The following is a 24,529-nucleotide window of genomic DNA, read 5'->3' as shown; positions in this document are numbered from 1 at the left end:
AGGCGTATGCTCCGGCTTTTCATCCATGTTTTTCCTACAGTCAGCTAATTCTGTTCCTCGAGGCTGTCTCTTCTCAGCATTGTTCTCTTAGAACAGTTAATCTATTTGACTTTATACAGTACATGTTCAATACAGCTCCTTTAATCTGAACTAGATTATCATTTCTACTTTACTTAACTTTACTTTAAGCGCTTTGTGACCCTGGTCTGGAAAAGCGCTATACAAATAACAATTACTTACTTACTTACTTTTCTTTATTATCATGATAGAAAGTATAATCTGTAAAGAAAAACATTTACTTTTTAATTAGTTTGAAATAATCTATAATTATCACGAAAGACAAATAATAACTACACTGTGTCTTAAATAAACTCTAGACCACTCTTTTAAACAACAAAATGACTTAGTGTTTAATTCATGTAAATTATCATTATATTAGTGTTAATCTACTTTTTCAATGTATTGATTAAACTTTATTTTGCTCAATGTGATTCAAATATTTTTTATTTTAAATGTATTTTTAGATTTTCATATTCACCTATTGTTTTGTTTTTTTTCTATTATTTTATTTCATTTTTTTTAATTTAGTTTCATTCTTTGATCCTGTAATGCCACCACAAAAAATATAAAAAATAAAATAATGTTGTGTTAACAACACTGTCAATAAAAAAGTTTCTGACAAATACTGTTCGCCTAATAAAGTTTAATTCAAACTTTACGTCAGTCACGTCACATCGCCAGGTTAGCGTGAAGGTGATTTAAAACCGGTGCGCGTGAGAAGCCTTCGTTGTAAGTTGTTCACACAAAATTACCAACATTACAACATAAAATGAAGTTAATTTATCACAACTTACTGTGTTTAAGTAACTTTTGGTTGTGGTTTTTAGTGCTTGTTGATGTGTTTACGATGTTGGTTAGCATGCTAGCCGCGGGCGCTTGAACAAGCTAGCAGCGACAAGTATATATATTTATATATATATTTAAATGAACGGAGTTCAATTCAAAACCGCTGAAAGGACTTGGTTTTGCTGGTAGATGTCTGAGTCCATGCTGCCACTAGAGTTCCAGAAGACGAGCGACTGTGAGCTGAACCAGGAGCTGGAGCGACTGATCGAGGACGTTGAGAACCTCTCAGGTGTCGCATCGTAAAGTCTCCGTCAAGCTCTTGAGGTCACTCATGGTCGCTCATCGATCTCACCTGTAGTGCGGCTCACCTGGATGGCCTACGACTTGGTTTCACTCCGGACCAGCCCGGAGCTGTGCTCCAGCATGCAGGAGCTGGAAGAGGAGCTCCTCCGGTGCAAGGCAGCTGTGGGCGGCGAAGAGGATCCGCATCAGAAACCAGACCATGAAGAAGATGATGTCAAAACACCTGAAGACCCAAAAGAAAAATAACTAAGGTTTTTCCAAATGATATTCAAGTTGTTTCTGTTCACCTTCATTTGGTGACTGTACATTAATGTTCTGTAATGTACAGTAAACGGAATAAAAGCATAACCCACAAACCACTGGTGATATTGGTATTATTGAGGTCAAATGTATGTGTGCCAGTCATATGTATTAGATTATTCAAAAATGTATTCTGTGCGATATTGACATTTCTATTATTTAAATCAAACTGTTTAAATGATAATACCTGTATATACTGTTTAATGACATTTTATATAACATCATTTTCATAATATGCATACATTTTTACATGTTTTAATTATCAAAAAGAAGTAGAGACGAGAACCAAACAAGATTTGTTTTGTTTTTTGCTTAATTCTCAGTTGATCCTCTTTGTAGTCATTTATCTGCTCTAGAGTAGGCTTGAAGTTTCTTGGATCGGTCACATTTTAACCCTAAATTTAGTTACTTCAGTCGAAGGCCACATTTTACTTCTATTATTGGAATGATAATTTATCTTTTCTTGTCATATGTCTCACCTTTCTCGTATTCTTGTTTTCATGAATCTATATATATTTCATGATTTATTTATTTTTTATAGAAAGATCGACTAAGCGAAAAATCCAAAATAACAATCATTTTTGAATAACATTCTGTAAAAAGAGGCAAATATTCTTTTTTTTCAATCCTGAAATGACAAGTATGTATTTAAGTTTCAAGTTTATGTAGCTTCTACTGTTTGTGTGTGTATATATATATATATATATATATATACAGTATACATAAACGCCAGTAGAAGCATTTTCTAAAAGTAATCAAAAGTTAAAGTTTAAATTAGACCACATGAAGGCTTCTAAAAACCAAACTATTTCTGAGCTCCAAAAAAAAAATGTTCCATGAAGCGACTTCAATGAGCCAAAATGTACAATGTCTATAAAACTGACGTGATGTAAGTTATAGCTGCTCTACACAAGCGTGTGTAAGGGGGGGGGGGGTTGTAATGTTCTAAAAAAAGCTTCAAACTTGTTTCAACAGTTTCAACTGTATATGATGTGATTAATATTTTGTATCCTGGTTTCAGATGGAAAACACAGAGAAGGACTCGACCAACTCCACCGCCAGCACTCATTTGAAACGCATCCTCAAAGAGCTGGAGTCTCTGTCGAACGGCTTGCTTGAGATGGAAAGTAAGTATAAAGGGTTAAATCATTCCCTAGGCATCATTTATTTGAGTGCGATAACCCGGAAGAATTATTTGCAAATATGCAAATAATGTCATGTTACTGTTCCTTAAGATGGAAAGTAGGATAACCAAAAAGTTGACGACTGTAAGTCCAGCTGCTGCACACGGCTGCTGAGCTCTACGACGCTGCTTCATGGCTGTCAGGTCTCACTGTTGATGGAAAGATAGCTGTAACTGAAGGATTACACTGGTGGTTATCTATTGATGTGAGGCATGATGTTACAATTTTCTCCTGCCAGGGGGGACAGAAGGAGCACCGCAAAATATATGTGTTCGTTTTCAGCTCATGAACGCTCGCTTCAATAGCTGCGAGCTACAAAGTATTCCTTGAAAACAAGGGTTCTTTTATGTTCCTCTCTCTCTTTTATTCTTTATATATTTTTTAAGCTTATGAAACTAAACATGTTTCATAAAAGCAGTTATTCACAGATGTTCCACTTTTGAAATAAAAACATTTTACCTGAGCAGTGTATTGGATTACATCACCTTGGCAACAGTGAAACATTCTGCAGTTCAAAAGCAAAGCTCTTAAAATTCTGATTGTTTTAGTTTATTTTTTAATTGTGTATTTGACCTTGCGTCTCCATTAAAAATAAAAGTGAATATTGCTTACTAGTGAAGTAACTAACCTGAGCACTTTTTTTCTAAAAGTATGAAAGCAAAACATTGAATTCATCTTTTTTTTAAAGGCTTGTGAAGATCATCTAGCAGGACTTATACACTGTTAAAAGCTCTGCAAGAGAAGGTGTTACTTTAGAAAAACAAAAGAATAATTGATTTGGATTAATCACATTTGTGTTTAAAGAGTAATACAGCAACTCAAGTTGAAGGACATTTATTTAAATGACATGGTTACACAGCCTACGCACTGGTTCACTCCAACCTAGCTTCAGGAGATACACATTAATAAACTTGTCAAGGCCTTTTGACCTCAAACATGCTGCCGATAGGAACCATTTGACTCCTGTTGCTCCCAAAATTAGGTTGAGAAAGACATTTAAATTTGGTCTGTGTTTAATGTAATGCATGTTAAACGATATTTACCCTAAAATATGAAACCAAAACCCATAAAAAGGACTAAAAGAAAAGAGGTATTCAAACAAAGGTCTGTAACAAGTTACATGCAGAATTGAACTAGTAATACAATTGTTAGATTGTTAGAAACATTTCTAAATGGTCAGATTTAAAGTATTATTTTGACCTCTCTTTCTCGTTCTTTGACTGGAACCCCAGTCTGTTCTATAGTGTATAGAACCAGCAAAATGGAGAGAGAACTATCTGGTGCTGAAGTGGTTGAGACGGTTGACCTACATGCAAGCTGCGTCTCAGATTCCTAGTCAGATAACCACGTTTTTGTCGTGATCCAACACATTTCTTAACGTGAAGGTGGTTGTATATATGCATATATGTGTATATTATTTGTTCTCGTAGTCTTAACATTTACACGATCAGAAGTTTTTTTTTTCCTTTACATGGATCACTTCACGACTAACCGCCTTGAGACCGCTCAATGAATGGAAATTCACTTTACCACTGTTGTCATGCTGTTGTATTATCAGACGTTAAGCCTCACTTTCTCTCTGAAAGGGGAGACCCAGCTGTGGATGTCTGATCTGATGGCCCGTGTTGTCCAACCCAACAAGATGGTTCTGTCACACACCCAGGAGGCCCCGCAGAAGCCTCCCCAAGCCTGACTGCGCCCGCCTGCCTGCCTGAGGAGCTGTGGTATGTTTTTTCACTTGGAAAAACAAATGATGTAAAAAAATATTTTGTAAAGTTTTGGAAACTTGATGTGTGTGCGGGCTTCTGTGGACGTGTTCAGCTTCTGTGAAATGTGTGCATGTAATGGGGTAATCGTCTCTGCCGGCCGTGGGGAAGTCTAGAGAACAGCAGCACATATTAAAAAAAATGATACAGACCTAATGATGTGTCGCAGAACCTCCCTGGGGTGTGACTCAAGATCAGAGTATGTTGGTCATGGACCTGCAAACTTCTCTCTAATATTACATTTCGAAGCCATCTTGTTTAACTCTAATATTCTTCTGTTCTCTGAAGAGCAGTCAACAGTTAATTGGTTACTGATCTAATGTCCTGAAGTGGAGCCCCCCAATGAATGTCTTTTTTATCTGTCCATCGTCCCCATCTGTTCGTATTAAACACAACATGCCACTGAGACCAAGCTGCGCTATTAAAGTAATCATTTGGGATGAGCATTTATAAGACATTTAGAAATGAAAGAATCCTATGCGTCTCCTCCATGACTGTCACTTAGAATTTATTTTCCAGACAGGGCTAAATGGCCAATTATAATCGTGAAGTATGCTTTTTATCTGAATGAAAAACGATTTCCAACTCTTTTTTTTTTTCTTTAAAAATCCACCCCCCACATCACCTTCTCTCGTATCAACACCGCCATCTTCTGGTCATGAGTTAAAATATTCCTTTTTTGTTCCCAGTCGATTTAATTTATTTACGGAAAAACATTGCTAAGTAGCTGTCATTATTTAGTTCCTCACCTAGTTGAATGTATACTTATTATTAAAGCACAAATAAAATGTTTAATTTAAATAAAAAGACAAAACAAAACTATATACGAGATAACTAACAGACGAAGCTCCTCCGTGTCCCTGATGCGACACTGCACCCTAGTGGACAACAGCCTAATAGCAGACAAGCTGTGGAATGTTCAAAATTGATTTAATGTTTTTTTCTAGCTTATCTTTTCATTATACTTGTAATTTCATTCCCTCAAGAATAAAGAAATATTTGCTAATATACCAGTCCAAGCAACATTTTTTTTATTAATATGTGAGCTTAATGTGAAAATTACTTATTGTCTTCGACAGATACTTAATTAATTAATTTTAATAACCAAATTATATACTACAATCTCAATATCAGTTTTATCTATAGCTTTTCCTCAATATAGCAAAAACAATTAAAGTTAGTACTGTTGGATTACGATAAATGTATGTGATAGAAAAACTATTTTAATTATTAATCAATATTTAATATATAAAATGCAGACTTTTATTTTTTTAAATCACTGAAATGTTAGATCATATATGATTAGACATTCTGATCAAATCTTTTCGAAAACAACATAACTTTTGTATGTGACTAACACATGCCCACTTGTCATATTTAAGAGTTTTGTGTCAGCCCTAATTTGGCTCAACATTTTCATTCCTATTTGTCAGCTTGAGCGCTGCTGTTGCAGACCGTGTCAGATCTTGTATCCCGGCTGCAGGCCATCTAGTTTCTTTGTATCTCACACCCAGGTGAGAGAGGAGGGAAGTGGGGAGCAGGGATGATCAATCACACTCTAGTCCCCCCGGACCCCCGGGCCCGTCTGGGGTGAATACAAGACTAGTCCCGGGGGGTCCCTGTGATCAACCCCCTCTTTGACTCTTCCAATCTCTTTGTGAAAGACTTTTGTTGTAGTGAGGAATTAAAAACAGCTCAATTTCCATAAACGGCTATAAAAAATCCATAAACAATATAGTTGTTTATGAATCAAAACATTCACTTGATTTTTAATGGTGTCACTTAGTTAATATAGCTGATTTAGTCATTGCTAAGTCATTATTTAAGCATGTTCATATGCAAAGCATACATCTTAAGATGTATCAACCACTATTTATTTAACACTATTTATTTAACACTATTTATTTAACGCTATTTAAATCAAAAGTGTTTTCCTACCAATAAGTTGTTCTTTATTTTTTGCTACCACTATTTCCTTTATAAACTCAACCGAGTTGCTGCCAGGACTGGTTATATCATAGTTTCGGCCTCAAAAAGATCCACATATTCTCCAAACCACCTTTTCATTGTATGTGGAATGCAAATGATTTTCATACATATTTGTCTCAATATCAAAATCTAATTCTATACTAATTAAAAGGATAGTTTGTATCATGACTCACCAGGTTGACAGCTTAAGCTTAACCCCTTTAAAATGTTGTTTTCTAGCAATTAGAGGTAGTAAAGTAATCTGGAAACTTATATATTTATTTATTTGGCGGAGAGTATAAAGGATTTCAATGAATACAAATTATTGAAGTTTATGCATGTACTTTTGCCATTTGCAGCACTGCAGGTTTATGATTTATTGGGTGTCTTAAAAACACTAAAAATACATGATATCTTCTATGTTTATTTTTTCTCTGTAGCACTTAGTCATAAATAACTGTATCCATGAATCATACTGAACAAATAAAGTTGTTTACGCCTACTGTTTAAAAGCCATGTGGAATCAACTAATTGCCCCCAGATAAGCAGGGAAGGCCTCCAGTGGAGCCAAAAGCTTCATTAAAACACAGCAGGGCATCATGGGAAATACAGGACAGCCACTGAAACAAACAAATAAGAGGAAAGGAGGGAGGGGAAGTTTCGCTCTGTTGGTGTTGTGAACATAAACATAAAGCTGGCGGTGGTGACGTGAAATATCTTGGTGCTGTACTTGCATGTGTTCCACCCATATCGTGATAATCCCTTTAGTTCTGCTATCAGCTTGAACAGTAAAAGGTTGTGCAGCTTCCACCCCCGCCCCCTTTGGGCAGAGGACCCCCCCGATGAAGGCAATATCCATACCATCACTGATTTAACTGTGACTGTGGCAGATTTATGACACATCCAACTGAGAGGAATATTTTAGCAGATACAGGGGGTGGAAGCATGAATGACTCCTCAGACGAGATGCACTGGTGGGCGTCCCCAAGACCTAATTACTTGCAAATGATGAGATTAGAATTGACCCTTTTTTTTCTCAGGCGGAACAGCGATCACGCTCGTTTATATCCGTCTCCTCTTAATCTGGAAACTGAAAGTTTTAGGAAACGCACTTCCTGCGTATGCTTTGAAGTGTTTCCTCACATTTGCATTGCCTGTGGGACACCGAGGGCGAGGTGGCTGCGTTCAAAGTCATCCGGGGGCAAATTCACAAACTTCTACCAGTGGAAATACATCCCTAATTTGTCTTTCAAAGTTCCGCTTCTCTTTGTGCCGACGCAATACACGTCGACATCAAAGTCCGCCGGTGGATCAACACCCGGGTTTAGGTGTGAAGGCAGCCATGTTATCCTTGTAATCCTCTGTTAAATCTATTCACCGTATTCTCATTCTAATGAGCCCTGCTTGTCTTGAGTGTGCTGTCATATAAAGTCTCTGCCGTGGAGCTACATGTTTGGAATAAGGAGGCAGACAGTAGCTGAATTTTTTTTTCAAGTTTATTAAATCCATCCCAATGACGACACACATCATAAATAGACGACATTGAAACATAAAAGTGCAAAAACAAACAAAACATGACATATAAACGCCGCTTCATGGGAAATGTAACTCAAAAAAGGCAATTCAGATACTTTTTTTCCTTTTTCTTAGTTAATATTTATGCAGCTTAGTCAACACGCTTTACCTGTGTGTTGAAATGTCGCTACATTTGTTACAGAAACATGTTTATTGAAGTCATTCCTGTGAATTTGTCCATTTGGTCCAGAGAATTCACCAATCCCTAGCAGCTTTCACCATGTTAAACGCATCTCCACCTTCTAAAATAAAGGCTTCTAGAGGTACATTCTGATATTATCAAACACCCCCAAAACTGATAAAAGTATTTATGTAAAAATAAATCACCATGAATGTAAAATAACCAAAAAAAAAACTCTGCTGTACAACTTTGAGACTTTCTTCTGTGATTATTTGAGTCAGTTCTTCAACTCTAATTCAATAACCCATAAGTTTGTCTTTTATAATCGCACAAGGTTGGCAGCAACTCTACACCTGATTGAATTTTTGGGGGTTTTTGTTTCTCAAATCTTTGTTGTTGACATTCATTCAGCAACTTTTCTTTCATTGAAGGTTATTTTTGTGTCCCCTGCTTCGTCGCCTGTAGCCGTGCGACTCGCCTCCTTCCCTCCGCGAACACACGTGTTTGACCATCACCTGCGAGCAGGCCTCGCAGTTCACTTTGCAGCACCAGTGGAACTTGCAGTTGCAGCTGCTCACCACCTCCGTGCGCCTCTCCTCCACCTTCAGGCCGCACTCATGGCAGAGTCTGCGGCAGCTGCGTTTCTCCCACTGGCTCAGACCCTCTCCGTGCTGCACGCACTCCCGACCCTCGGTCCCGTGCAGACCCAGACTGGTGTTCACCCGGCAGTAGTCCGGGGAGTCCTCCAGGTAGATGAGGTCCGTCTGGGAGATGCTGCTGAACGCGTCCACGATGCCGCCCCTGCTGTCTGCGCTGTTCCCGGCCTTTATGCGCCTTTTGTCGATGTCCAGCTTCTGAGCCTGGCTGTGCTTGGCCTTCAGGTAGTTGCCGATCTCCCGGAAATCCGACACTTGTGCCCAACAGGTTTTGAGGCTGCAGCTCTCAGACATGCCGTGGCACCTACAGATGCGTTTCATCGTGGCTTTGACGGCCTGTGGAGCAAAGAAAAAAAAAAACATCATCCTCTGTGCTAACATGCCAGATATATATTATTTAAAAGCTGCTTAAGAGTTACTTACCAATCGACCGACTTCGTTGTTGTGGAGGTTCACAGCTGCCCTTGAGTCCTGACCCGTCTCTTGGGCATCGACGTACTGTTTGGAGATTCTCTCTCCAAACTCCAGGTTGTCACTGCAGCCTCCCCACAACCATCCTCGACCCCCTGCACAGCAGACAAACAAACAGATTGATGACATCGTCCTTTCAGATTCTTAAAGTTTGTTTACTTTTATCATACATATTTAATAGAACACATCCTTAGGAATGGATGCGTTCTATGACCCAAAGCTTGAATGTAGGGGTTTTGGTGTGCTTTAAATTCAAACATGAACACATGTTTTGCTTCCTAGAGATATTTAAAGTGGTTGTGGGCCACATCAAATGGCTTCGCAGGCCAGATCTGTCCCTCAGACCTGGAGTTTGACATATGGGAATCATGTTACACAAGTCCTCTGTTCCTCCTTTTAACTGTTCCACTGAATTGTTTTGAAAAAAGCATCAACGTTTTATTAAATTTAGTTTGACACCAATTGAAGACATGATGCATATGTAGAGTGATGCAAGTTATATGTTATATACTGTATGTGTAATCAAATTTCATTGGCAAGTTAGTCAGAAAAAATACATGACTATCACTTGCATTCATCGTGATTATTGGGGGGGTGCAGGGTAATGGATATATCCTACCACTAACCATTCAATATAGATAATAACTCACCAATCTTTCCGTTCTTCGATACGTCACAGCCACAGTTGTCCAAGTCTCCCATGCTGCAGTTCCTGGTGAGCGTGTACATGACGCCCGCTGCACTGATGGCGTGCACGAACGACGTTTCTCGAGTGGCTGCAAAAATGAATGTAGAGAAAAATAAACTAACGCGTTACGTCAAAAAAAAGATGTGCATTTTGTCCTTTAGGGGGCGGTAAAGATGAATTAACCTAGTTGACAAATTAAAAACTGGGTTATAATACAAGTTATAATTTTAATTAATATCTCCCCTTATGTATTGATGATATTTTATGAATAGTTTATTTTAAAAATACGTTAAAAAAAAAGTAGATGCACATTTAGTCGTTGGTCCACTTTGTGCGCGTAATTTCAAGACAAAAGTCATTGTATTTTTCAGTTTACTCGCCTCTTCTCAGTCCTTTAACTTGCACTGCGCTGTCAGGGCAGTTCCATCGATCCCACGTAAACTGATGTTTACACTCGTCGACCCCACTCCTCGTGCCAACCTGCACGCTCCTGGCGAAGGTGAGATGGGCCTGCGGACGGACGGAGCGACGCGTCACTCAAACGCGCTCAAACCACGTTTTTCATATAATGTCACGTCACGATATTTACCTTAGATCCCGTCATGAGAAAGTTGCTCGCTACCCTGACGAGAACATGTTGGAATACAGGTCAAAAACTCTGTGTGTGAAAAGTTAAATAAATGTGCAAAAAAAAAAACTTACCATGAATTTCCAGGGCGAGTATAATAGAGAATAGAAAGGAGGAAAATGGAAGAGTACATTGTGTGCCGCTTCGTTTTTGTTTTGGGAATGAAGAACAAATGGGACTCTTGTGTTTTATCCCCCGGGTCGCAAAGAGCTCATTGGATAACGGGAGTCGGAAACGCCTATATGCGCACTTCAAAGGCGGCTTTAGGTGATGGAGAAGTTTCCTCAAACCTGCGTGACACCAGAACACCAATATACAAACTCCTCGCTCAACAGAAAAAAAGGCAAAAACTCAGGAGTGGTCGATAAAAATATTTATTGTCGCACAATATAAAATAAAGTTTAAATACATTCGTAAGTGCGTTAGATAAGTCCGAGGATAAAAACGTCACTCAGCGTCTGCCGTGCGCGCGACGGTGCTTGCGCTTGGTCTTGTTGCGCGAGCTTTTCCCCGCGTGCTTCCGTGCGCAGTAGTGTTTGGTGACGACCTGCGTGCATTTGTCGCACTTGACCGTGCAGCACCAGTGGAACTTGCAGTTGCAGCTGCTGACCACCTGGATGCGCTTCTCCTCCACCTTCAGGCCGCAGTCGTGGCACAGTCTGCGGCAGCTCTTGCGCTCCTTCTGCGCGCCCCTCCGGCCGCCCCTCACGCACTCCCGACCCTCCGTGCCCAGGTAGCCCACGCTCTGGTTTTTCACGCAGTAGTTGGGGGAGTCCTCGAGGAAGATGAGGTCCGCGCGCGGGACGCCTCGGATGGCGATGGCTCCTCTGTTGTCCGCGCTGTTTCCAGCTCTGACGGGTTTCTTGTCCGTGTCCAGCTTCTTGGCTTGTGCGTATTTGGCCTTCAGGTAGTTGCCCACCTCCCTGAAGTCCGCCAGTTGCATCCAGCACGTTTGAATGCTGCAGCTCCCAGAGACTCCGTGACACTTGCAGGACTTTCTCATGGTTGCTTTGATGGCCTGAGAAGAAGAAAAAAAACATTTACTATTGACACCAATTATACAATAAATCCATTATTGGTTTATTAGGTTTTATTGATTAAAAATAATCAGAAAACACCCCAAATAAAGAAAAATCTTCTATATAACATATTTTTAAATTTAAATCTTAATAACATACACATAGCAGGTGCCCTTTTTCACATATTTTTGTCTTTATAATACACAATTCCTTAATAAACCTTTATTAAAATAATACTAAATTTGTTCTAAATAAATAAACCCTTGTGTTATCTGGGTCAAGATGACCCGAAGGTAGTTTTCCTTGTGCTGCTTCTGGGTAAAGGTGAACGACCTCCACCACTGCATATGAATTTCTGGTAGATGGGGAACCTTGACCCAGAAGCACAAAGGAAACCACAAACACACTTTTTTTGGGGAGGTCCTCAGGTCATCTTGACCCCAAGGTGGTATGTTGGAGAAGTTAACTTGATTGAACTGAATTGAAATATATATTTAGACATTTGTCTACTATAATCTTTAGACTCAAGACAGATAAATTCAACTATATCTTACCAGTCTGCCTGCCTCGTTGTTATGCAGGTTGACCGCCGCCCGGTAGTCGTGTCCATCTTCCAATGCATCCACAAATTGTTTGGAGATTTTCTCCCCAAACGCGGCGTTGTCACTGCATCCACCCCAAATCCAGCCTTTTCCTCCTTAAACATGAAAATAGATAGAGTTATGACATTGTTATGGTTGTTGTACGGATGGTTAGTGAGTCAAAGATGGGATATTTCTATACCTGTCTGTCCGATTCTGGAGTCATCGCATCCGCAGTTGTCAAAATCTCCCATGCTGCAGTTCTTCGTGAGCGTGTGCATCACTCCAGCCACGCTGATGGCGTGCATGAAGGAGGTCTCTCTTGTTGCTAAAAAAAAACGTTTTTAAGAAGTTAGGACTTTTGCCCACAACAATTTTTTACGTTAAATAGATTAGGTGAATTCCATTTCAGCATTTAACAGTTGCTTTACATTAGATTTATTCAACATTTTTGAACAACACAGAAAACAGTGTGCAAACAGTTACCTACTTGATGCTGGACAAATATGTAATGCAATTGAAATAAACACTTTCCATTTTTTAAAATATAGAAAAAAAACCTGGCTATATGAAAATGAATAGACTTACTTTTTGCGTATTTACAAATAAACTGACACTTATGTGCTTCTAGCTATAACTTGACCCCCATATGATTATTAGAAAAGTAGGAGCGGGCCATGAAAACTCTTATTAATGGCCGCAAATGGCCCATACTTTGGACATACATGCTTTGTCATATCCTACTTTTTCTACTGTAAAAAAAAAGAAGTAACTTACCACTGCGCAGGCTGCTGCGTGTTGATAGCTGAAGTGTGCTCTCTGGACAGTTCCATTTCTCCCATGCAAACTGGTGCTTGCACTCTTGTATGCCACTCTGTGCTCCCACTTGCACACTGCCAGCATAAGTCAGGAAAGCCTGAAAACAAGGGATGATCCTAATGTTATTATTCAGGGTTTTTACTATGTTATGAACGGGATATTCCCCTAAATTTCGACTCACCTTGGGTCCTGTCATGAGGAAGTTATTTGCTGTCCTGCAGAAGCAAAAATCAATAAAATCCATGAGTGAATATTCTTAAATATATTGATATATATATATATATATATATATATATTTTCAATGACGAGAGACATACCAGGCTGATGTAAAATCCAACTGACAAGTCAGAAGCATCGCTGTGAGGAGATCCAGGGGTCCCATGGCTGCAATAATAAGTATCCAGATGTGGCTGCAGGAGCGGGAGGAGGCGACTGAAGCCCCGAGCGCAGGGGTGATGATTTATATGGGCGCCTGTGATTGACAGATTTGTCAGACAGGTCGCGATTCGCTGTGAAAGGGCAGGTTCGGGATTGTCCCCCGACCCTGAGACAAATAGGTGCCGTGGGTGGAAAAAAAAAAAAGGACGCACTTCAAAGCGGTGACGCGGGGACCCCCAAACTCCCTCCCACTCATTCACCTGTTGTTCCCAGGCTTGTTCACTTTTTTTCCCCCCCAAAAAAATCGGTGTCGTTAAGTAACATATTGTGTAAACGCGGTAGTTGAATGACATCTTATCGAAAAGATGCGTAAAGAAAGTCGAATATTTATTTAAAAAAAATGCGTTGCGCAATTATTTTGTAAGAGCCTTTTGGGGAATTCGGGCCCCGGCGTCCCGTGGGGTCAACAGTGACGAGGAAGCCATAAAGTGACCCAGGAGTTGAACCCACAGTCATGTAAATCTGTCTTCACACGTCACCGACATTGGCAGAGCCGTGATAATAGGATGAGAGATGTTTCCTCCACAAAACAAGTCTGTGTGAAAAAAAAAAAGTCGGGAATTTACAATTTATTTATTTTATTTTATTTTTTTATTTATTAAAAAATATATATATATTATCGATATTATCAATCAGGATCGATGGGATTATCCTATTAGTCCCATCATGATGATCCTTCAGATTTCCCCTGAACGATCGTTAACACTTATCCCGCCAGTTTCATCCATGTTCCAGCCTGGAGTGACAGATTTAATGGAACATGTCAAATCCCGAGTAAAACCACTCATACACACAGTCCACTCATCGCCCGGGACAATAGGGGGGCGAGGACCCCCGAACAAAAGAGGGGAATTAGAGGTGAGAATAATCCCCACTAATTACATATATCATGCGCGTTCACCGCAGCAATGATTGAAACCATATATACACTCGGATAAAGTCGAGGGATTTTTAATTAAAAACGCCAAAAACATTAATGGCTCTGAATGGGTTCATGACAAGTTGACAATGGTCTCTTAACTCTGGGGAGGGTTTTTCACGAGGGTGCTGGATCCACTGAATTCAGTGTCATAAATAGATGCATAATAATAATGCCACCGTTAATTAACTCAAATATAATTAATAACACGTCATCTTTTGTTATGCCAACACAGATGATTGACTTATTAATAAAAACACAAGATAAATTATTGCACAATGTTTAGCAAATAAAAGCATTATTTATAAGTTTTATATTTGATAGTTGCTGATAATAATTACAAGTATATATTAATTGCTTACTTACAAAGACATTTGTAGGGGACATACAAATTGATTATATTATACTATTTGCTATAGTAGTATACTACACAAATAAACACAGTTTCATTACTTATACAACTATACAAATAATATCTACTTAAAATGCAGCTAGTACTATAGCTAGTTCTCATTATATAACAACTAAAAATACTGCAGTAAAATCCATTAGTATAATATATCATAACTTTTTCCTCTACTTTTTTAACAACTTTTTCTGCTGATACTTTGACAACTACTGTCATAGAGTAGTTATCATTTACTTCTACTCTTACTATAAAGAACCTCTGTCCTTTAAAATATAATGTTACAACTACTATGACTACTGCTACTACAACAAAAACTACTACTACTATAACTACCATTACTCCCCGTACCACTTAAACTAAGACTTTTAATTATTTTAGATCTACGTCTACTACTATTTTTCCTACTTAAAATTACTTCTACTTCTTCTACGCATACTAGTAATACTACAACTATTTATTCTACTCCTACTTCTAATTATTCCGCTACTAATTCTACTTTATCTAATACTACTGCTAATTCTCCTCCTTATACTACTGTATACTTTTTCTTCTACTCCTACTCATAAAACCATTAGTTTATACTATAAACTCCTATTACTACTATTTCTCTTGCTACAAGTACTTGTACTTCACATAATTTTTCTACTTCTACTACAACTACAACTATTAATTCTACTGTATAATATTTTTTCTAACACTACTTGTACTCTACTACTTATACTACAACTAAGCACTCTACAAATATAAATTACTTACTACTACTAAACTACTCACACTACTACTACTACAATTCGTACTGTTACTACCACTACTATTATTCATATTCGTAATGTTACTACTACTTCTTCTAGAAGTACTACTGCTGCGGTGTAGTTTTAATGAAACCATTATTTGAGGTTGAACAAACATCTCACGAGTGACATAATCCTCGTCATGTCTGACACTCTGGGACACTAGAAGAGAGACTTGCGGCACATTTGAAATCCTAGGATTCCTAGATGCGCACCAAACCCTGCGCTCATCAGGTGGTCCCGGGCGTGATTTATGGGCTGTAAGGTGGGAGAACTAGAGCCATAAAGGACTCCCAGGTGCCGGAGTTGACAGACTCGGGGAAGGTGGCAGGATTGTTGACGCCACAGTGACATGGAAACCGCGTGAGGAATATTGAGAGGATGACTGGTGTGTCGTCATCGGATAACGAGGTCCTCAAACGCAGCATAATTCACACACTCTTGTTTGTGTAGTTTTGTTTTAATACACACGACCCGCCCATTTATAAACCAGCCAATCGCACCTCGTCTTTTATATCGAGATTAAGTTGTCATGACTACCTAAACATATTTCCCAGTCGTCCAGTGAAAAGAGACAAACAAGCACATCATATATCAGAGATACACCGTTTTTCATTTTTTATACGATTATTAAAGTGAAAAAAAGAGTAAAAATAAAAGAAGTTGATTATTTCCCCCATTCTTAAACACACAGCGCCATCTTTTGGCCTTTTCAATTAAAGCAATTTCCAACGTATTACCAGCGAAACAGAAAACGAAGCAAATCATTGATAAGAATGAACTACTTAACAATACATTAATTAAATAAACTACAAATAATTTACTTACTTACAATACGAGAAATATTGTATTGGAAGATCTATAAGGATAAAAAAGGTTATCCCACAAAGCATGGAAACCTTTTTAAATTATAGAAATAATCTTAATCGCAAAACATTTTAATCCTTAATGCTGCTTAGTCTCTTTCGTTAATCAAAAATCAAAAATAACATTAATAATATAATTTTTTAGGTAACAATAATAAACCAAATTTATTTTACATTTATTTTAACATGTTAATATATTTTGTATTGACTTTTAAATATAAAAACTCTTGTACCTTGGAATGAGTCAATGCTTGCATGCTTACTGCATTATTTAATAAAATACAAAAACGGAATGTTGCTTTTTTCATTCATACACAACATATAACGTAACATATTTTTAATTGCTGATTATCTTACACTCCAGTTCATCTGTCTAAACCAGACTTGGTAAAACTGTGGCCTATGGGCGCCATTTATGTGGCCCTCACGATGACCAAGTAAATCTATAAAACTGATTACGTAGAAATGTTCAAGACAGTTGTTTTTTCAACATGTTAATATAAATATTTATTTAGGGTTTTTGTAAAAAAAAAAAAAAAATTGGATCATTTATGAAAAAAAAAGTTTCTACTTTTTTGACCACCTCTGTCTTTTGGCTCAATGGCCCCCCAAACAATTACATTTTATTGCCCACCTATAGCCTAAACCAAAATGGTCATGTGATTAAGTTGGAGTCATCTTGTCATTCTACTTTAGCTTTTTGATGAATATTAAAATATGAGAGTCAATCATTGTGTATATTTTGATCCCATAGAGTTAAATATATATGGTACCAAAAAATGTTGATTTAATCAAAACTTAAAATGTCACAGAGTAAAAACAATGATAGCATCAATGCTAACTTTTTTTTACTCAGAGCTAACATGTAAATTGTTGCTGCTTAAAAATCGACTTCCTATTTTAAATTAATCATGATTAAACCCTGATGTCCGATATAAGAAGTCATAAGCAGGGGTTGTCATGTCAATATTTATTTCACAAAACAAAAGTAAAAAGTCCATTACGAAAAACATCCCACATGATTAGTTTCTGATGGCACCCATCTCATAAGACCACCGTGCAACACACCCACTCCCCTGTTCCCCGCCTGGCTGCCTGCCGCTCCACGCTACACCCTCCCTCCACTCCCCAGTTTGGCAATATTGGAGACATGCGAACAAGACAGGCACCCAGGCTATTGTGTAACACTGCAGTGGTAAAGGTTGACCCTCATGGCTGCTCGGAGGTTTTCCCCGGAGCAGCTTTTTCTTAGGAAAAACAAAGATTCAAACAGTGTGATAAAGAAAGAAAGTGCTTCTTCTTGATGTGGCATCTCTGCATGGTTCTGCTCTTGTGCTCAAGGTGTGGCGTCGCCTTTCCTCTCCTGCTCGATGGCTGGAAAAAAAAAAAAACACAACACAAACGTTTTTGCCACGTGCACATGGTCACTTTGGCGGCATGTGGCGGTGAAAAGGAGCCATCACTCACTCTCTTTGGTCGGCAGAGGATTTTTCTCCTTTGTCTCTGTCTTCTTTAGCTTGGTCTTGTCGAAACTGGAGATCTCGGTCAGGTCGGGCTTGTCAGACATCTTGGCTGTGGAAGACAAACAGTCGGATCAAAAATGAGGCTCCTGAAAAGCTGCATTGTAAGGGAGTGGCTACAACACGTGCGCACACATTATGCCCACATCACCGGCGTGTCCATCACACCTAGCTCACGCTCAGCTACATAGCTAACATCTGCCTGATTTCATTCCTTTGTCTCCTTCCTGACTTCTTTGTTCTGCCTTCCTCACGTCCTCCGGCTCCCTCTGCGTCCTCCCCTGCAGCCTCGTGGATTCACTGCAGTGTGATCACTGACTCCACCACAGAGATGATGGTCCCGTCACGCCTGTATCCCCCCCGCCAATCACGGCTGTCATGACCTGACAATATTTGAAAAAAGAACCTCTAACTAGAATAGAAAATAAATGGTTGTGTTGGCCACCAAACTGCTGCTATTAGATAAACATATTTTAAACATCACTACGTTTACCCTCATCTATGGTTTTCATTTATAATTTCTAATAAGTCAAAAATTGTTCTTTTTTTATCATTTAACACTTTTAATCTTCTATCATTATGCAGCCCCCTCAGCATCCAGCCCCACCCCAAATCCTTTGTCTGCCTCCCACACTTGAACGCCTGCATTTCATAAAAAAAAGCCCACAGATGTGAAGTCACATCTAGTTCACAGAGGGGAAAAAATGAGTCCGAATCGTCCTTACCAGTGTTTCCTGGATCGTATCCACAGACGAGTGATGGCGATGCCGAGAGGGAGAAGAGGGAGGCTGAGAGTGTCTGCCGGTGTGTGTGTGTGTTTGCACGCCGCCTGCATCCAGGGTGGGTTTAAGAGGGAGGGGAGGGCGTACAGTGGAGAGAGGGAGCATGACTGAGAGCTTAGTCAGCCTTCTGTCCCGTCATTAATAATAAAAGGAAAATACTGGCGGGAACCAGACCCTAATATGGAACAGCTGCGGGGGTCAGCTCCGGATCTTGATATAGATGGTTCGTAACAGAAGAGAGTTTAGAAATCCAATCCATTAAAAAAATATTTTATTTATCTTAATATTTAATTCAAGTTGATGGAGCAATATATTTAGGTGTGTGACGTTAAATAAAAAAAATAAAATATATATATATATATATATATATATATATATATATATATATATATATTTATATATAATTAAAAAAGAAAGCCCTGCAATGTGACGTCACATCTTTATTTTAAATCAGGCAGATCCCCGGACAACTATTTTAGGAACCCCATTCAAGCCTGTGTCACTGTAGAGCCCCGACAAGCTAAAGACAGGTGCACACCCTTTAAAAATAAATTAATAATTATGTTCTCATGACTTATTCATTTTCTTTGTGGGAAATAAATCAAATTAAACGATGATTATTTAAGACAAGGTTTAATTACAAATAAAATATAATTACACAATATTAGTAGTTTAATAGAATCTTGAGATCTCTGGAAGGATACTAGCCTAAATTGTGATGTTCCTTAATTTAATAAAAACAAATCAAATGAAAAAAGCAGGAAATAGAGTTTGCATAGCCGGAATTACATGAATAAAAATGAAACAATAAGGCAATAAATGAAACAACAAAACATGATTGGAAGTAAAATAAAGTTTATTTATCCTGCCTCAAATAATTATATAACTATAATGAATACTATTACTATATCATAATTACTATTATAACCGTCACTAATTATTTACAAGTGTTTTCTTCAGTTAACATTTAAGCGTTTGTCTAATTTAATGGTCAATGTAGTTACACAGCTAGCATGCTAGGATAGTCTGGATGTAAATGGTAATGCCAGTGTACTTTGCCAATTTTTTTTCAATTTAAGTGATAGTTAAGCTGAACATAATCAAAACTACACTATTTTACTTAACTCAAATCATGTTTCATTTCATTTGAAATGTTTATTATGTTTATTATTGTAGCTTTAAAACATAAAACCAAGAATTATCTCCTTCAGTAGTGTTACACAATTAAGTAACTTTTGCTTCTTTAGTATTTAACAAGTAACATGGCCGATAAAAAAACAAGAACAGATGGTAAATGCAAAAAAAAAAATATTGGGAGTTTACTTGAGATCATTTATAATGGCAGTCAGACGGCCACATTAAATCAGATCAATGGCTATTAACAGCCTTCAGGTCATACTTGGTGCATCACAGGATCTGAATTTCCATTTAGTCTCAGTTTTTTTGTTGAAAAAGCTTTCTCTTTCTACTCTCTTCTGTATCCTGACTGAAGAGTGATGAGTCATGTTCACTTTCTATATATTATAACCCTGCTGTGGTATCGTCCAGCTGCTTGTGGAGCCTCTTCCCGAGTCTGGTGAATCAATGAGTCCATATGCCTCAGCACTTAGAGAAATGCAAGTCGTGGATTTAATCTTTATTTTTAAAACCCGCTCAGCGCCGGGACTGCTGCCACATTCCTTGGTATTAATGGTACGAGCCCCGGGAATAAAGTTAGCTGTCAGGAGCTAGCTTACTTCTTCACTCATTACTGTGACGACAGAGGTCGCATGTCTATCATGGATAAGATTCATCATATATTTGATGTTTCTTAAAGCGTTTATACTGTTAACATCACAGAAAATAATATTTGAAGTGGATTTATTTTCTTTGTGCTAAAATAGAGGCATCCTTTCCAGGGTTTCCTCTCGTTGAAGCAAAGGATATTGATTGTATGTGTTGTTTTCTGTTGTTACCAATATCCTACTATTGTCATCGTATGTATTGGCTTTTTTTTAATTTCCTGCGCCAAACATGTGCACAAAAATACTAAAGTTGTAATAAATAGATATAGATGGTTTTCTGGGTTGCTTTGAGGATTCACCAAGTTTATAAGGGTTCACACTTGAACAGTGCAACTTAGACTTGAGCAACTCTTCTTAACCTACTGTAAATTTTGTAAGGAAGCTCAGTAACGCGACTGCCACCTGCTGTATGCATTGAGCTAAACCCATATTATCAGTGATTTTCTTTTTCAATATGAAAAGGTAATGCATTATTATAGTATATACATGTATTAAAATAAATGTAGGGCGATAACATTGGGTAAAAAAACCCCTCTATTCAGGTACTTTATTGTATCAACAACAGAAATATATTGCATAAGAATATGCGGATAGTTTTTATTTGTATAATATTCATAATATACATCAAATGGGTCTTGAGTATTATTGGGTTTACCATGAAATATCTCAGTCACCGGTCTTTACCCTTGTGTTAGCTCAGGGTCAAGGTGACCCAAAGGCCCGGAAACAAATGTGTTTGATGTATCCCTTGCGTTGTCTCTGGGTCAAGGCGAACGACCTCCACCACTGCATATGTATTTCTGGAAGCCAGAGAGGTCGTTCCCCTTGATCCAGAGACAACACAAGGGATACCACAAACACGTTTGTTTTCGGGCCAACTCAAGGGTTAAATAAGATTAACCATTACTTCTCAAAGCAAATTCTCATTAATACAAGTTTAAATGTTATTGATGAATATTATTTGAATGTCTTTTCTGGGGGCTCCATTCGATGCAGTCATGGTTTGAGTCTAAAAGGGGTCACTCGTGGTTCCATCCTGAGGTCATCAAGTAGCTCATGTTCTCTCTTTCACATTCTCAGAGTTGAAGTGGTGGTCTGACATCAGCCAGTGACATCATCGGATCACCACACAGTCAAGAAACGGCGATGAGTCAACAGCTTCTCTCTCTCCCCCCGACTTGGACAGACTCGGAGATCCAGGCAAGTGTCACGTCGCCTACGGTTACCGAGCAACATCCCAGCAGGATTGTTCTTGATAAAGTCTTTATTGTCACTTCCTAGTGTTTGGTTGGCTCGTTTGTTGAAGTACATTTATGAACGACGTTCATTAAAGCCGTTTCATGTTCTTGGGATCAATGTTTCACACGGTTGTTTGTTGCCTCATTTGAAGAGCTCTTTGACCTTCTCTAAATATTCCCCATCCTTCCTATTAACCTTTGGGAGTGAAATGTTAAAATATTTGAAGCTCGGATGTGAGACACGTCGGCAAAGGTCAGATACAGCAGTCTTACGACCTGTCGAGACTGCCAGACAGCTCATCGGATTCCTGCCGGATAATGATAGAAACCTTTAATGGCTTCAACTCTGACTCCTCCTTGTTTGGCGCCGTCAACAGGAAAGATGATTTGGTAAAGGGCGTGTCTTCTGTGAAGCGGCCAGGAGAGGGCAGCATTGTCCAATCGGTTGGAGTTCGTTCTCGGCAGGGGTTTGAAACCAGGAGTTTGAAATTAAATATATAAATAAAACCAAATGAATAAGTATATAACGATAACGAAAAAACACATAGTTAGAAAAATAAATCGCAAATATCTCTTCTGGGAGAATGTTGAGACGTTCCAAGAAAAAGCCCTCCAACTTCTTTTACTCATAAACATAGTATATAACCAAAAAACATGTACAACTCTGTTCTTATCAAAAGACAAGTCTTGTACTTTCCAACATGTACCGGTTTAAATTAAATTTCTTTTAATTCAAACTTATTTAAACATGATTTTGTATTTACTTGCCAAGAAGTACCTCTATTAGATTTTTTGTCAAATGTATTTTATTTAGACGTGATCCTCATTTACTTGCCAATAAGTACCTTTCTTTTTTGAAGAAGAAGAAGTAGAAGAAGAAAAACAGTCTTATTGGCATGATCCTCATGTTCTTGCCTACACATACTTTTTTTATTAAGCTCTGTGACTTGTCCTCCAAAACTCTTGATTCTGTAAAACAAGATTTTACTCTCAAGTTGGTTCTTGATAAAGCACTTATACAAAAAAATATATATATTCAGATACATTTAAATGAATTGACAATCATAAATATTTACATTTTTCACTGGTTCTTATCATTTGTATGTTCTTAAGCAAACAGAATAAATTAGTTCTATTCTCATCGTTCTCAAGTTAAATTTGATTTAACTTGAGAGTTTGAGAAAAGTAGTACGTAAAAGTAGTAAAAGTAGTAGCTAAGATAAGATAACATAGTTCTAAAAAAAAGTACTTATCAACAATGGAAGCCAGCCAGGATGGTGGACATTTGTAAGTTTGGACCCAATTACTGAGGAGAAGTACCACAGTTATCTATCTTCATTTCCAGTCACTCCTGGGTGAGAAAAAAAAAAAACTTTCCCTATCTCTCTGAGATCAGATTGACTTCAAACAGACAGTGTGCTTTGCTGCTATAAGGAGCTAATGTGCAAGATTGGAGTGGCTATCGGGTCAGAAGTTGGACGGGCAGGATGTCTGAGCACAGTGAGAGCAGATACCAGCATCCGCTCACCATCTCCTCCTCTAATGATGCTGGCTTTGATTGGCGCTCGGTGTTCCATTACCGGCCGAGAGCGGCGAGTGAGTCGGCATGTTAGGAGTTATCTGGGCGAGCCAGCTGGAGGACACTGACAGAGATGGAAGGAGAAGGAGAATACAGGGGAGGGGCAGAAGTGCAGATGGAGACAGGGAAGAGGGATGGTTGGACCGTGTGGGGGAGCCAGATAGTTTAGAGATAAGAGTGTTGCTGTAAACAATAACAACAAGCAAAACACATTTGTACTGCAGCTTATCGACAATCAGAGCAATGGCCAAGAATTTTTGTCGCTCAGCGCTTTTTACTTTTTAAACTTGCAGGTTAAGTTTAAGAGATTTACAGAAACATTTATTATCTAAAAGTTGTGATACAAGTTTGTTTTTCAAAGCTTTGCTTAACCCCGACAGATCTTTCTTTCTTTCTTTTATCTTTTATTTCTTTTTTTTATATTACATGCATCCTGGTTGTCTTGTTGTAGGAATTAATTATGTATATAATAATCTTTACATTATTATTGTGATCATAAAGCAAGATTTAGATGTTTAAAATATAAAAATTTAATAAAAATGAAGGGGTAAAAAAATAACAAAACAAACAAATAGAAGATGATGAAGAAATGTTTCAATTAAGGATATTAAAAAGTGACTATACCAGGATTATTTTATATATATATGAGTAAACCACTTGGGCAAAAAACATTAAACTATGATAGAGACGCATTATTAAAAACATTTTTTAATTAATTTTAAGGGGTAATACAAGGAAAGGTGAATTGTAAAGACATTAATTTATATATTTACGTTATGTAATTGACACAAAGTGGAGATTGAATTAAAAAAAAAAGTTAAATTCAAGTCTTTAATGCAAACATTTATTGAGAATTTCAAAAATAATAATTAGTAAAAATTATATTCATTATAATAATAAAAGTAATAATAAACAATAACTACATTTTAAATGATTAAAGGGTTTTGGATAGCTGTAAATAATAACTCACTTTGTGGGGACTGCAAAAAAAAAAAAAAAATCACACAACAGGGCGCATGTGGCGACAATGTTTTCCATTTACAGTCACACTGGTCTTCGCTTCTGTTCTCACACACGGTCACCAGTAAAAGCTGAAGAGGCGGGAGGTTGTACCATGACCTTTATGCAGACCCTCGGAGTATAAATGCTTTCTTCAGCAGGTTTGAATGCCAAGAAGCTTCCTCTGTGTTGTACAAATGGCTCTTATGTGTTTTGTCTCAGAGCAACATCCCATATGTCAGTAGGTCAACTCATATGTTGCACATTTATCTCAGAGAT

At 38.1% G+C, this 24,529-nt stretch overlaps 4 protein-coding genes across 6 annotated transcripts; 1 reads left to right on the top strand and 3 right to left on the bottom strand.

Annotated features, from left to right (window-relative positions):
* The first annotated feature begins 733 nt into the window (after window positions 1–733).
* Window positions 734–21,705, top strand: syce3 (synaptonemal complex central element protein 3). Of its 2 annotated transcripts, XR_015712844.1 has the most exons (4): window positions 747–789; window positions 2,471–2,576; window positions 4,220–4,357; window positions 21,515–21,705. XR_015712844.1 is itself a non-coding variant. In XM_087799269.1 (3 exons), the coding sequence occupies exons 2-3, from the start codon at window positions 1,036–1,038 to the stop codon at window positions 1,393–1,395; spliced, it is 291 nt and encodes a 96-aa protein (XP_087655395.1). In that variant the 5' UTR covers window positions 734–789; the 3' UTR covers window positions 1,396–1,485. The 2 variants fall into 2 exon arrangements, 1 of the variants encoding a protein (XP_087655395.1); XM_087799269.1 differs by lacking the exons at window positions 2,471–2,576; window positions 4,220–4,357; window positions 21,515–21,705 and adding exons at window positions 1,036–1,135; window positions 1,205–1,485 and having other exon boundaries at window positions 734–789.
* On the bottom strand, window positions 8,486–10,482 carry LOC148071769 (protein Wnt-8-like). The gene is made up of 5 exons (XM_087799747.1): window positions 10,468–10,482; window positions 10,259–10,388; window positions 9,841–9,966; window positions 9,143–9,285; window positions 8,486–9,055 (listed from the first exon to the last, which is right to left on the bottom strand). The coding sequence occupies exons 1-5, from the start codon at window positions 10,480–10,482 to the stop codon at window positions 8,486–8,488; spliced, it is 984 nt and encodes a 327-aa protein (XP_087655873.1).
* LOC148071768 (protein Wnt-8a-like) lies at window positions 10,958–13,307 on the bottom strand. The gene is made up of 6 exons (XM_087799746.1): window positions 13,243–13,307; window positions 13,107–13,140; window positions 12,884–13,022; window positions 12,309–12,434; window positions 12,080–12,222; window positions 10,958–11,524 (listed from the first exon to the last, which is right to left on the bottom strand). The coding sequence occupies exons 1-6, from the start codon at window positions 13,305–13,307 to the stop codon at window positions 10,958–10,960; spliced, it is 1,074 nt and encodes a 357-aa protein (XP_087655872.1).
* Window positions 17,298–18,731, bottom strand: tmsb2 (thymosin beta 2). Of its 2 annotated transcripts, none has more exons than XM_087798728.1 (3): window positions 18,594–18,731; window positions 17,816–17,920; window positions 17,298–17,722 (listed from the first exon to the last, which is right to left on the bottom strand). In XM_087798728.1, exons 2-3 carry the CDS (start codon window positions 17,913–17,915, stop codon window positions 17,685–17,687), a joined length of 138 nt encoding a protein of 45 aa, XP_087654854.1. In that variant the 5' UTR covers window positions 17,916–17,920; window positions 18,594–18,731; the 3' UTR covers window positions 17,298–17,684. The 2 variants fall into 2 exon arrangements, with proteins under 2 accessions (XP_087654854.1, XP_087654853.1); XM_087798727.1 differs by having other exon boundaries at window positions 17,816–17,922; window positions 18,597–18,692.
* Window positions 21,706–24,529: the final 2,824 nt, after the last annotated feature.

The sequence above is a fragment of the Callionymus lyra genome, chromosome 9 (assembly GCF_982586985.1).
Source record: "Callionymus lyra chromosome 9, fCalLyr1.hap1.1, whole genome shotgun sequence".
Classification (NCBI taxonomy): domain Eukaryota; kingdom Metazoa; phylum Chordata; class Actinopteri; order Syngnathiformes; family Callionymidae; genus Callionymus; species Callionymus lyra.
Note: the sequence above shows the minus strand (reverse complement) of the source record. Positions and strands in the feature narration are given on the sequence as shown.